At 38.2% G+C, this 12,500-nt stretch overlaps 1 protein-coding gene across 1 annotated transcript in view; it reads right to left on the reverse strand.

The window, feature by feature from the left end:
• LOC137979514 (uncharacterized) overlaps positions 1-12,468 on the reverse strand; it is a 17,800-nt gene extending 5,332 nt beyond the window's left edge. The window contains exons 1-5 of the mRNA XM_068826783.1: positions 11,424-12,468; positions 5,272-5,553; positions 4,071-4,463; positions 2,583-2,882; positions 147-461 (exon numbers count right to left, since the gene is read on the reverse strand). Coding sequence (XP_068682884.1) covers positions 147-461; positions 2,583-2,882; positions 4,071-4,463; positions 5,272-5,553; positions 11,424-12,222 — 2,089 coding nt within the window. The 5' untranslated portion in view covers positions 12,223-12,468. The remainder of the gene's footprint in view (positions 1-146; positions 462-2,582; positions 2,883-4,070; positions 4,464-5,271; positions 5,554-11,423) is intronic.
• Between the last annotated feature and the right edge of the window lie 32 nt (positions 12,469-12,500).

A 12,500-nucleotide genomic window follows, 5' to 3' on the forward strand; every position in this document is an offset into this window, starting at 1 on the left:
CTTTCAGGAATTTTGGAACTCAATCCAACAAATTCCTCTTTCACTTGGAAACCCTCAAAATGTTTAAAAAGCATTAAGGAGGCAACAGTATGATGTGCTGCACTTAAAGACAGTCCACTAACTAATAATTATGTTGAGTAACTTACCTTTAGTACTTTCCTCGATAGCACGCACAACATCAAATCTTCGTATAGCCCTCAAGTGCGTCATCAGTTCCTCAACTGTCATTTTCGGGAAGCGAACTATTAAAAGTTCAAACAGACCTTCTGTTGGATTGCTTGTGTTCCAAGTTTCAAAGCTCTTAAAAGTGCTTCTTGGTATTTGCAACTTTCCAGCCAGATGGGTCCAGTTTTTCAATCCGATTTTCTGCCTGTCCAGCAAGAAAGCCATGCTTCCAATGACGTCTGGATTACTGTCAAACAAACTGCACACCAAGGTATCATCATTTACAGAGTCGCAGGCTGAAAGAAATGCACAAAGACAAAATTGAAAAATTTTCCAACTAGGAAAGGTGCACAATGTCTCAGCCTTTCATGAGCCAGTGTAAATAATTTGGAGCCCATTGATAGACTATGATATCATAAATCCTTTGCTTTAGCGAAGCAAATGAAACAAGAGAGCACACACAGGAGGCAATTTTCGCGTACACAAGCAATTTTAGCTCGCCTTGTTACTGATCCTAAGAAAAATAAGGGACTACAAACAGTTTATCTGTCGAAGACTCTACACCCACATGTACATGTAACCTCGAGTCATTAATAATTAAGCTCTAACATTGTTACATCATCATGACTGTATTTAATTCTGTACTCTTATGTTACTTCTATTCTATAGGACATTTTCTTTCAATAATTATTGGTATCTTATTCCTGGTCTGCAGGTTGCAGAGTGAGAGTAGTCAAAAAGTGAAAAGAAGAGAAATTGACAAGTTGACCACTCTCTTTCACTCCCAGTGGTTTGATAATGCAAATAACACCATAAACCTAGTCATTGTTTGGTAGCAAATAAAAACTTCCATGTAGTAAGTCTATAATTATAATATGAACATTAATGTTTTCTGCTATGAAGATATCACGAAGCAAGGTCTAAATTATTAAAGACCAAAGCACAATTACCACTAGACAATTGTAACTCTTCAGGTTGGCTATTTCTAAAGTGGGATGGGGACGCAGGGATGCGTGTTAGCGATAATAGGATGTGAGACCCGAGATGTGAGACCTTGCAGGGGACGCGAGGATGCAGGGCTCAAAATTGCGACCAATACGGTCGCATTTGCGACTAAAATATCTGGAGAAGTCGCAAATTTGCAACTTATTGTCACCTTCGTTCTTTCGAAACAAAAGGGTTAGCAGTTGCCACTTTGCTGCTACTTTTGCTAAAATAAATAAATAAATAAATGACAAAATTATTTTGTTTCTCGCTGTGAATTTTCTCTGAAGGTAGCGTAATTGTATAGTAATTTAGCTGCGATGTTACGTGCACAGCTCCATTCCTTCGATCATTCGCCATTTTCAGCAGTTTCTTTACACACAAGTACTGCGGGCTCATATTTTTTGCTAAACCGCTGACAACACAATGCAGCGCGGCGATTTTGCGACTAAAATTTGCGAAATCGCGACTAAATTTTCGTATCTTATTGCAAAATGCGACTGGATTTTTTCGTTAATTTCGAGCCCTGGGATGTGACATTGGGGATGTACGGATGTAAACATTAAAAACTGTTTTCACTCTAACTTCTTAGAAAATTATGGACATTTCTCTACACTTGACATTTGTACTAAGCTGTTTAAAAGGAAATCAATTATATGAAAACGGCAATATTTTTAGAAAAAATCGAAACTCGATTTGAGCAATGATTCGTAGGGATTACAATCTCGGTAACACATGATTGCCCATGAGGTGAAGACCCCTGCGTTAAAGACGCTGTCCAAAGTCACTGACAACTTACTGGAGCATTATTGGCCACAGCAGGGGAGGGGGAAGGGGACAGCCTCCTTATGAGTTGTGAGGCTGATGTCACAAAACCAGTTTCCCCACTAGGTACATGTACCCTCCAGTGAGGAGGGTGGTGGACACACAGGAAAAAACATCAGACCTGTCAAAAAGTGCAAGAACAGAAACATAAACTGCAACTCTGTTCAGCAGTCAAGGGTTTACACCCATTGCTTTACACACAATTCTGTGGTTAGCTAAAAACACCATGCACCCTCGTGCATTGACAGTCTGTTATTGACAAAATAATTATTGACGAAATACATGCTGTTGTTTTATTTCGAGAAGACCGAGCCAAGAGTGTTCTATGTGCATTGATCCCCTGAGTGAAACAAAGCTTGTCAAATGGTTGTTGTTACTTTTAGCGGTGATTACATTATTATTATAATTATTGGTTGGGCAAATTGTCACTATTTGTCAATCTGAGGCTACTTAAGATGGCCAATGATTTAAGTCCGAGTAATTGCTTTTTACTTCTAAAAGTCACAACAATGATTCAGAATGGTGGCTGTCATGTCTCCACGTTATGTCTCCAAATTAGTGATGATAATGAAGAATCCTTCACTATGTGAAGTAGATCATTTACTCACCTAGTTCATATTTTATCAGAACTTCAATCACATCCTGCCTCCCAATTGAGTGTAATCCATCTTTCACCATTCCAATTGTGATTTCAGGATTAGAGCTCTTCAAATACTCAAACATCACCTCTGTTGGACTGTGAATTTCACTGCATTCAAAGTTTTGATACTCTTCTTCCTCAATATCAAAAACCTCCGCAATGTGCTTCCAACATTTGCATGTACCATACTTGTATTCCTTGTCAAGACATCTACTGAGCCCCTCTAAAAGATCCAGACACCCAAGGAAGGTCTTGTCCAGCCGATCTCCTAAAAATTAAACATGAAATTAATTAATTTTTTATTAGTTCTTGATAAATACCTAAGTCAATTATTGTTCAAAGTGGTACTATGACAAAAAAAATCAAATCTTTTCTTTCTTTGGATTTTAAAACTATGTTAACTTAACACTAAGTGACCCAAGTTTTAAGCCTTAATTAATTTCAAAAAGACAATTGTTCATTTTAACTAGAATTTTCTCATTTAATAGTCCAGCATTACTAACTTTAAAATCTTGAGAGAGCTGGATCGAGGAGAAAAGGACATTAAAGACTCACTAGTTTATTAGAAAGCAATGCGTTTGTATGTGACTGAATTAATATGCAGCATGGGAGTTTCAGGCTTTCAGATTTTGAAACTCGTGTTTCCCACACAGAATATTAAAATGTGTTTACACACTGAAATTTTAAGCTATTGAGTGAATGACCTCACTTTTCCCCAGATCCAGCCCTCTGAGGTCCAGTTTGTCAGTTTTCAAGTGAATAAAGGCGGACCCTGAAATCCAAAACTTACACTCAAAGTAAACAGCCTTGGGATAAAAATCAAAGCTCAAAATTTTGCCAGACAGGTATTAAGTAAACACACTTTCAAAATCTGAAGAAAAAAAAGGAACTGATTTTTTGATCATGGTACCACTTCAAAGCTGATAACTATTGAATGATAAAAAGATGATAATTTTATAATTATAACAGTCCCAAGAAATACTGCAAGAAAAAACTCTGAACTTGGATGGGAGGGGTAGAGAATACTCCTGTATAAATTATAACTCAGGGCTATGGTGAACATAAGAAAATTTCAAAGGCACCACCAAAGCCTACACATTTCCATACATGTGATTCTCACATTCGGCCAGTTAGATTAAATGTCAAGTAGTCCCTTACAACAATTATAATTCTACTATTTCAAGGCTTAAATTAAAATCACATCAAGTTGTAAGTTCTTAATTAGCCTTCAAGATACTCAGCTCTGTGGTTTATTATTCAAACTCATTTGAGTAAATGGTATTAATCATCATCAGTTTTAACTAAAGGAACTTAAGGGGATGACTTGCTTAATTACAGATAAATAAAGTGATCATGGCCCCCAAATTGCTTGACATTTTGGGAAGGCAAAGTAATATGTTGTAACTTAATCTAATCAAAAATAACAAAATGAAAACTAAAATTGGCCATTAATTACCTAGATTAATCTTTCTTTTCTCTTCCCGCAGGATTGGTAGTAATTTGCCTACATCACTACCAGTACGGCGTTGAATTTTAGGATGTTCTTCCTCCTTTGCAATTGGTGGATCAGGAGGAAAACTATGTCTCCTTCTTTCACTGTTATATCCTTCAGGGAATTCAACCCTTTGGTTCTCTTGAAGTTCACTGTTGTTCAATGCACCTCTAAGAGCATTACCATCTGCAATTGCTGGCCGAGAGGCTAAATTATCTTGTAGAACCTTCAGTATTGATGATTCCTCCTTGCCATCCACTGGAGGCAAATCGACACTCAATTTTGTTCTGGTACTCGCAGGTCTTTGGATGGATTGGTAGGAATTTTCAGTTGGAGAAGGATAGCTGATAATACAATCTGATAAAATAATCAATGCAGAACTTTCAAACTAGACACACACTGATTGTGTAAACCTGCCAAAGTGTTGGTTACTTAACAAATGACATTCAAAATAACATCCACATATGATCCCCAAGAAGGGCATACGACATGATGTTTGTAACATCGAACATGTTTTACAAATTACAAAATAAGTGTAGCCTTATGTTTCTGATATGCTAGCCACTCTGTAAGCCAAAGGAGAGTAAATTTTAGAGACAGTTGGATTTTCAGGTCAACTTGTCACTTACACCCCCTTTTGCACACAGCACTTCATTAACGCTGTTGGTCAAACTGATCTTTGGGTAAGATTGTGCTCAGCCTAAACTAGATCATTCTAAATGTGTTACAAAATGTTTAAAAAGTATTTGCAAGTGTTGAGGTAGAGGTTTCTTTTCCTTTTTTTTTTTTTTTCAAATTAACCCCTTAAAACTGATAGCTCTAAGCCAGTTTTGGTAATTCACTTCTCAAACCTTGGGGCCCACATGTACAGGTACACTGTCCTGGAACCCTGCTCTACCCCAGGTCAGACAACCCCTTTAAGTGAACAATTTTCTTTGTCCTGACCACTTATAAAGGTCATAATAGCCCGCTTAATATGGACATGCACCTGAATAATGCAGATACTTTGACATGTCCCTTTGGCATCTATGAATGGGGTTCCACTAATAATCTAAAGACTTATACAACTGTGTAATGTTAATATTAGTCCTTGAATATAATTGTGGCATGAGATCTTGAGAACATCAAACAGTGAACATTAAGACTGCTAGGCTTAACCCTGCACCTTGAGTGTCCTTATCCTGTGGCACTTCTTCTCCTCCAATTGCAAACATTTGATGCTCAGGAGCAGTTTCATCCAGGTTTGTTTTGTTGAACTGTGCCACAATCGCCTCCACAAGTGCAGCAGTTGATTCAGTTAGTCGACCAGTGTTATCTGTGGAGGTCTTTCCATGGCCATCCACACCCACTTCACTCTCTTCACCTTGCTCCAGTGGTGGATAAATGCACATGGGGGCACCCTGGACTGGCAACTCTGTTACAATTTCACTATGCTGCATGCTCGCAGCTAAAAGGAAATATAAACTAATTTATCAAATGTGCTGTGTCAAACAATATGCGGGAGCATCAGAAAGTAGAAATTGAGAAGTGAGAACATTCATTTTGAATTAATCACAAATCATGATTTTGATGACAGGTCTGCCAAGCATTTGAAAATGATTAGGATCGTGGACATTTTTGGGGAGAGGGGAACGAGACAACAGTGAGGATCGGCCAGGGTTTTGGGTATACGGTATATCGGGGTATTAAAAATTAGGTATACAGTATTTTTATGCCAAAAATTTGGTATATTTAAGTATAATTTATTACAATTTTCTTGTAATTTTGGTTTAAAGTATTGTAACTTCTCTGAAAGATCAACATAGAGCAAGTTGAAATTATTTGGTTAAATCTCGTCTGAAACCTGGACAGAGTACTGTTTTTAACCCATTGACGTCGAAACCGGCCTAAACCGGCCAGACTTAGTATTTTACTCTGTCTAATGCCAGACGATTTTACTCGTTAATGGGGAACCCCTGGGAGTCAATGGGTTAATCATTCCACTGAAAAACTATGTCGCCATTAACCCATTGATGTACAAACCGGCCTAAACCGGCCAGACTTAGTATTTTACTCTGTCTAACGCCAGACGATTTTACTCGTCAATGGGGAACCCCTGGGAGTCAATGGGGTAAACTTGAACTGCGGACCTGATGGAACTCTCTTTTCGACATCCTTGAATTCTGTTAACATGATTGTTCTTGAGCTCAAGTGCCTCAAAGAGAAGGTGAGTCAGTTAAAGCCGGAGTATGTTGTAAGCCATCTCAACGTTTGTAGCCTCCTGACCCTCTTTGTGGAGAGTTTTTTCTCAAGTATGAGAGCAGGGAATACAGCCATGCCAACCATGCTGGATTGAAGCTTGCGTTTTTGAAGATTCTGAAGTACAAATTAAGGAGGTAGAAATTTCTCAATGAAAGACAAGCTTGGAACACTGGCATAAACGTCTACCAATTAAACCTCACCACCAAAACAAAACGCTGTAGACTTCAGCACTCTACTGCAAGATGAGGGTAGAGTTCAAAAGAAGGGAAGTGCAAGTTCCAACAGAGTTACTATACGATCATTCATTCGAAAGGAGCATAATTATGTGGCTTTTTCTCAAAGCTGTAGACCCACAGATGTACCAGTAAGTACATTCTACATTGTCAAACTGCTGGAAGACCTCTCAGAGGATGACCATGTTGCCCATGTTAGAACTGAATGGTTCAGTCAGGGCCTTGTTGACCCACTAATGTTTGTCACAACAGGAACTGGACAGTATATGGTATCACATGGTATGCACCATTCCATTTGAAGCTTTTCAGAAATTATGATGCATGATCGGCATAATCAACGTCTTAATTCTGTTCTTTTTGGGCTTTCCTGTTGATACCAGTAAATTTTGTATGTTATCCAGCTTTTGTTAGGACAAGCTGCATCATTTAATACTTACACCTAAAATTTCCACCTGGATGGGTCATGCAAATGATATTAAGTACCACTGGTCTCCAAAGATGGAATGGGCGATACCATCACAAGCATAATGACAGTACTATTTGCTAGTGACAGCACATCACACTATTGAAATTTCTGAAAGTGACTACTACATTCTTCTTGCATTCGTCAGAGGATGGCGTTCTCCCTCACCCAGAATCTGCTGAAGCTGAAGATGAGCTGCGAGACAACGTGTCCAGTAAATTCGACCAGTCCAGTAGGCCAAACAAAAAGGATAAGGGTCACAAAATGCATCAACTGGCTTTCTTTTGTATTAGTGCAGCCATAATTTCAGCTGAAACCAGCAATAATTCATCGGAAAGTGAGACTAAACGTCCATGTAATGTCGAAATTTAGACTTGGATAAAGTGACTTTTCCCTTATTTACTGATGAGTTCAATTCAACTTCCTACCTTAAGCTTGTTGCACTGGAGATATTCAGTGGAATGCTAAAAGGTATAAGCCTAGCTTTCCTCATTTCCCTCACGACTAGCTTTGGATATAATTATAAGTGTACCATGGTTTTCTAACTTTCATATTTTACAAGATTTTTGTGCCAAATCTTACTTGCCTAATTCAATTCATCACACCAAGTAAAACTAGTCATGGAATATGTAATATCATATTAATTCAAATGAAAGAAATACAACAGGTAGTGAAGAGAGAAAAGCAGAATAGAAAATAAAACAAGACAGCCTTATAAATATATTTCACAAGAGTCAACGACCCAGTATTACTAAATTCAATTCAATTTGGCAAATCAACTCAGTTTTTAAAAGCAATTTGATAATGAGCAAGACTTTGCTAGTTCTTTGACGAGAACAGGTTTTTCACGCATATCAATTTCTCCTAACCAACACAAAGGCCGCGCATTAATTTCAGCCAATAAAAACTGTTAGTAGAGTGGTTTTCAATTGGGTGTCGAAAGTAATTATCAAATTGCTTTGGTTTTTGATTACAAGACTCAGTGATTGGTTCAAAGTTCTCACACCACTTTTTCAACCAATCAGAAGTAAAACCAAAACCAATCATGGCTCACGCATTTGCACTATGTGTCAGCTACATTTAATTACTTGGAGTTTTGATTGGTTTACTGGATTGTATCCGTCCCTTTTGATTGGCCAAAGTAATAAATTCCTTTGGTTTTGATTTATGACACTCGATTGCAACTCTCTCAAATGCGTTATAATAATTATGCATTTGATTTGGCACGTGAGATTCCACCAATAAAACCACTGTCAAACTCCTGTTGAATATTCGACTCCCTCAGTCGAAGATGCAACAGAAGTCAATTTTTTTTAATCTGCCATATTCAACGGTTTTAAACGTCCAACAACACATGCATTTTAATTCCGGAATAGGCCTTTTTCGATATATTAAAATTCAGCTTGAAAGACAAAGAAAAGTGGATCACATTCATTCCGATGTGTTTCTATTGTTTTTGTCCTCACTGCCTCACTATCAAGCTGAATATTATTTTGATGTTTCAAAAATGGCCTACTATAGATTTGGCACATGAAAAATTAATAAGTTCTTAATTAGTAAAACATTTAGTTATAAAAACAAGCGATAAAAAAAGAAGAAGAATGACGTTTCGACCACTCCACGGTCATTTTCAAGTTCAATTTCACAGATAAAAATGTTTAATGTTCTGCATATATACAATTTCTGAAACAATGGAATGAAAGGTAAAAAGATAAGTATTTACATACAAACAATAAAAACAACAGAATGTGAAAAGTAAATGTGAAGTGTAAATAATATAAGAGGTGGAGAGAATGAAAACCATTAGAAGTGTTAAGCAAAAAGCTTTACGCAGATGGAATCACTCTCTGTTAAAAACAATGCCGGACCGCACTTTTAACCAGCTTTCTTCAAACTGGCAATTTTCTCGTCAAGTGTGCGAGCACCTAAAGGAGATCTATGGAGGTATATCTATGACAAAATTCAATGATCAGTATTTGAAATAAAATCGTCCAAATCATGAATGCATCAATCCAAAGCTGAATGGCAACAAGCCCATTCTGAAATCACCATTACGCAAAAAACCGTTACGGTAGCACAAAAAGGCATAACGCAGAGGCATAATGCAAATAGCCATAACACAAACAGCCATAACGCAAACAGGCATAACGTAAAGAGGAATAACGTAAAGAGGCATAACACAAAAAGGCATAATGCAGAAACACATTAACGCAGCATAATGCAAATATTCATAACGCGAAAGGCATAACGTAAAATAGCCATAACACAAAGGCCATTTGAAGAATGGAGACTAGCTGTGTACTCCGCAAATAATCTCAGCTCTAAAAAAATGTCATTCAAGGGAAAAAACATATTTATAATTGCTATCGAAGTTTTTCTTCCTTTTTAAGTTATGCCTCTGCGTTATGGCTCTGCATTAAGCCTCATTGCGTTATTCTTTTTGCGCTATGGCCATTTGCCTTATGCGTCTTTGCATCATGCTTACTTGCATAATGCCTATTCGCACTGTGCCTATTTGCATAATGCCTATTTGCATTATGGCTGTTTGCATTATGGCTATTTGCATTATGGCTATTTGCATTATGCCTCTCTGCGTTATGCCTCCTTTCCGTGATGACCATTTGCAGAATCGGCTTGTTGCCATTCATCTTTGGATTGATGCATTCATGATTTGGATGATTTTACTCCAAATACTGATCATTGAAGTTTGTCATAGATATACCTCCATAGAGATCTTCACTCCTTTGTATTACCCAGAGCCCCTCATACAAAACACCATCAGGTTTTTCGTCAAAATGAAGGTGACAGGGAGCATACGCCGCCCGCAACAAGCAAGTGAAATTCCCGTTAGAACACCCCTGCCCTTCAAAGATCAGAGATCAGCAAACAAACAACGCGAGCAACTTAGTGATGTTAGCCAAAAGATAAATACCAAAGTACATCCTGTCTTTACATTAAGCCACAAGATCAAAGATGACTAAGGAACCTGTAAACCTACAATAAAGTCAATCAGCAAAACGTTGTACATGTATATTTCTTTAAGTGCGATGTGTGATGCAGAATGTCGGCTTTACAAGCCGACACCAACATCATCGTGTGGAGGAACACAAACCATCGGTAATCGGCAATGCAACCATGTAAGAAAACAACATGGAAACGAGCTTTAGGATCCTGAGGAAGTCCTTGAACAAGTTCAATTGCTTGATTTTTGAAACGTTTTTTATTCGCTACCTTAAGCCAAAATTAAACAAACAGTAACCGGTCAAGTCGCCCGAAAGTCATCTCACCCGAAGTCAAGTAGCGAACCAGAGTCATGTTGCCCAAAATTCATAGTCATGTCGCCCGATATCTTGAGTCATGCCACCCAAAATTTTATCAAGTGTATAAACTTGGAGAAAAGCAACAACTTAAGTAAATCGCAAGGAGTAAACTCGTAAAATGTTGTGTCCGCTAACCTATGCAAATATGACGTTAAACAAAGACTCAAAATATCGCTGTTCATTTCAGCGTTGTTCGTTGCTATGAACTGCTCATGCTAGCAACCATGTGATGATTCTTAAGCACGTGCTGTAATCAAGATGGTGGCGTTTTCCACTTGCTAGTGATGTGGACCTTCTTTCAACTCAGAATGCTTCAACATATAAAACAACAACAGTAAGAACCATACTGTAACTGATATTACTAGTTTTTTCATTTTCGTGTTTTACTTTAGGATTACTATCTCCGTGATATCAAACCATAGTTAGTCGACTAACTATGATCAAATGACAGCGAAACGAGCAACCTGAGTTTCACAGTTTTACATTTCACTCTGACTAGTTTATAACATTTTCCGAACCTTTTTTAGCATTATGAAATTTCGGGCAGCATGACTCAAGATATCGGGCGACATGACTATTGAATTTCGGGCAACATGACTCTGGTTTCGGGCGACATAACTTTGGCCGAGATGACTTTCGGGCGACTTGACCGTAAACCAAACAAACAGAGTGATCTATCAATAAATAATACTTAAATAAATAAACAGCTTTATAATTTATGGGGATAGAATCACTGTTTGTTTTAATTTTGGCATATTACACTTTTAATAGTTATCAATTTCTCTCCAACTCTAATTTGCACTTCATTTTCGCATTCTGTTATTTTTCTTGTTCGTATGTAAATACTTAGCTTTTCACCTTGCATGCCATTGCTTCAGAAATTGTATATATGCGGATTTTTTTATCCATGAACTTGAACTTGAAAATGACCGTGGAGCGGTCGAAACGTCGTTCTTATTCTTTATCGCTCGTTTTTATAACTAAATGTGAAATTCGGCATTTAAAACGGGCTAAGTATGAAAGTTCATCGAAGCAAGTGTAGATCTTAAAAATAATTTACCATCAAGCTTGGCTGAATCAATTCCGAGCAACACAAGTGCTGGGGTTTTGTTCCGGAAATTTAAAAACCCGGCGAGATTGTAATCTTTGTTCAAAACGACTGCCCCAAGTGGCTTTTCGCTTTTCTCAAATTCATCCTCTTGAAGGAAGCGTTTCCTCTCCTCGTTGCGTAGGAAATACTTGGGAAGTTGTGCATCATCGGCGGCGAGGCAGCTGTCGGACTGTAGAACCTCGTAAGGTCGCATCGAGAAGGTGGTGCCGTTTACCTCGGCTCGTGTTGTTTCTCCGCATAATACCAAACATTGCAGCTGATCGACAGCAAAGACTGAAGAGAGGGTTTGCTCTTTAAAACTGGATGCTTGTAAGCTTCTACTCAAAAAGTTGCTTTTCTTAAATAGACCACGTAGCTTTTTCGTAATACAAATGTAAATAATGCCGTTCAGCTCTAAGACGTCGTTCTCGAGCGAATTGTAAAAGTCAGTCAAAGGTTTTCGTTCGAGCGAGCTTCTGTTCTTTATTCCCGGGAATTCGGCAATAATCGCGACGGCTGACTTTTCCTTCTTTGGTTTTTCCTTGTCATGGTCTTCAATCGCTTTCAGATAATCTTTTGTCAACACTTGGTTACTTGCCACCAAGAAGTTTTGAGAGTTTGGCGTTCGTCCCACTGACTGAAGAAACGATACACTTTCAACCAGGCAACCAGGTCCGAGGATTTTGATCGTTTCATAACCACTTGTTTCTTCAACAAGGCGACAAATTCCTAGCTCAGCTTGGCTTAGGTTTCCCTTGGCTGAAGCCATGTGCAGACTTTCTCTCTACGGTCCTCGTAGCTGCAGAGGGAATTGCAGATTGGAAAAACACATCGAACGCTGCCCGTTGTGTAAGTTTAATACTTCCGGGAAACACCCGAGAGTTCTTGGTGCTTACCATTTAGCCAGAAAATCCGGAAAGTTCGGTTTGAGGTCAAATGGAAAGGCAATTTTCTGGAAATTCTTTTCGAAAATTGCGGACAACCTTCAAAGGTAGTCCATTTTTTCCGTTGGGAACGGAATTCGGGAACTTTTAACATTTTTGAGAA

Source organism: Montipora foliosa, chromosome 12 (assembly GCF_036669935.1).
Source record: "Montipora foliosa isolate CH-2021 chromosome 12, ASM3666993v2, whole genome shotgun sequence".
NCBI classification, from domain to species: domain Eukaryota; kingdom Metazoa; phylum Cnidaria; class Anthozoa; order Scleractinia; family Acroporidae; genus Montipora; species Montipora foliosa.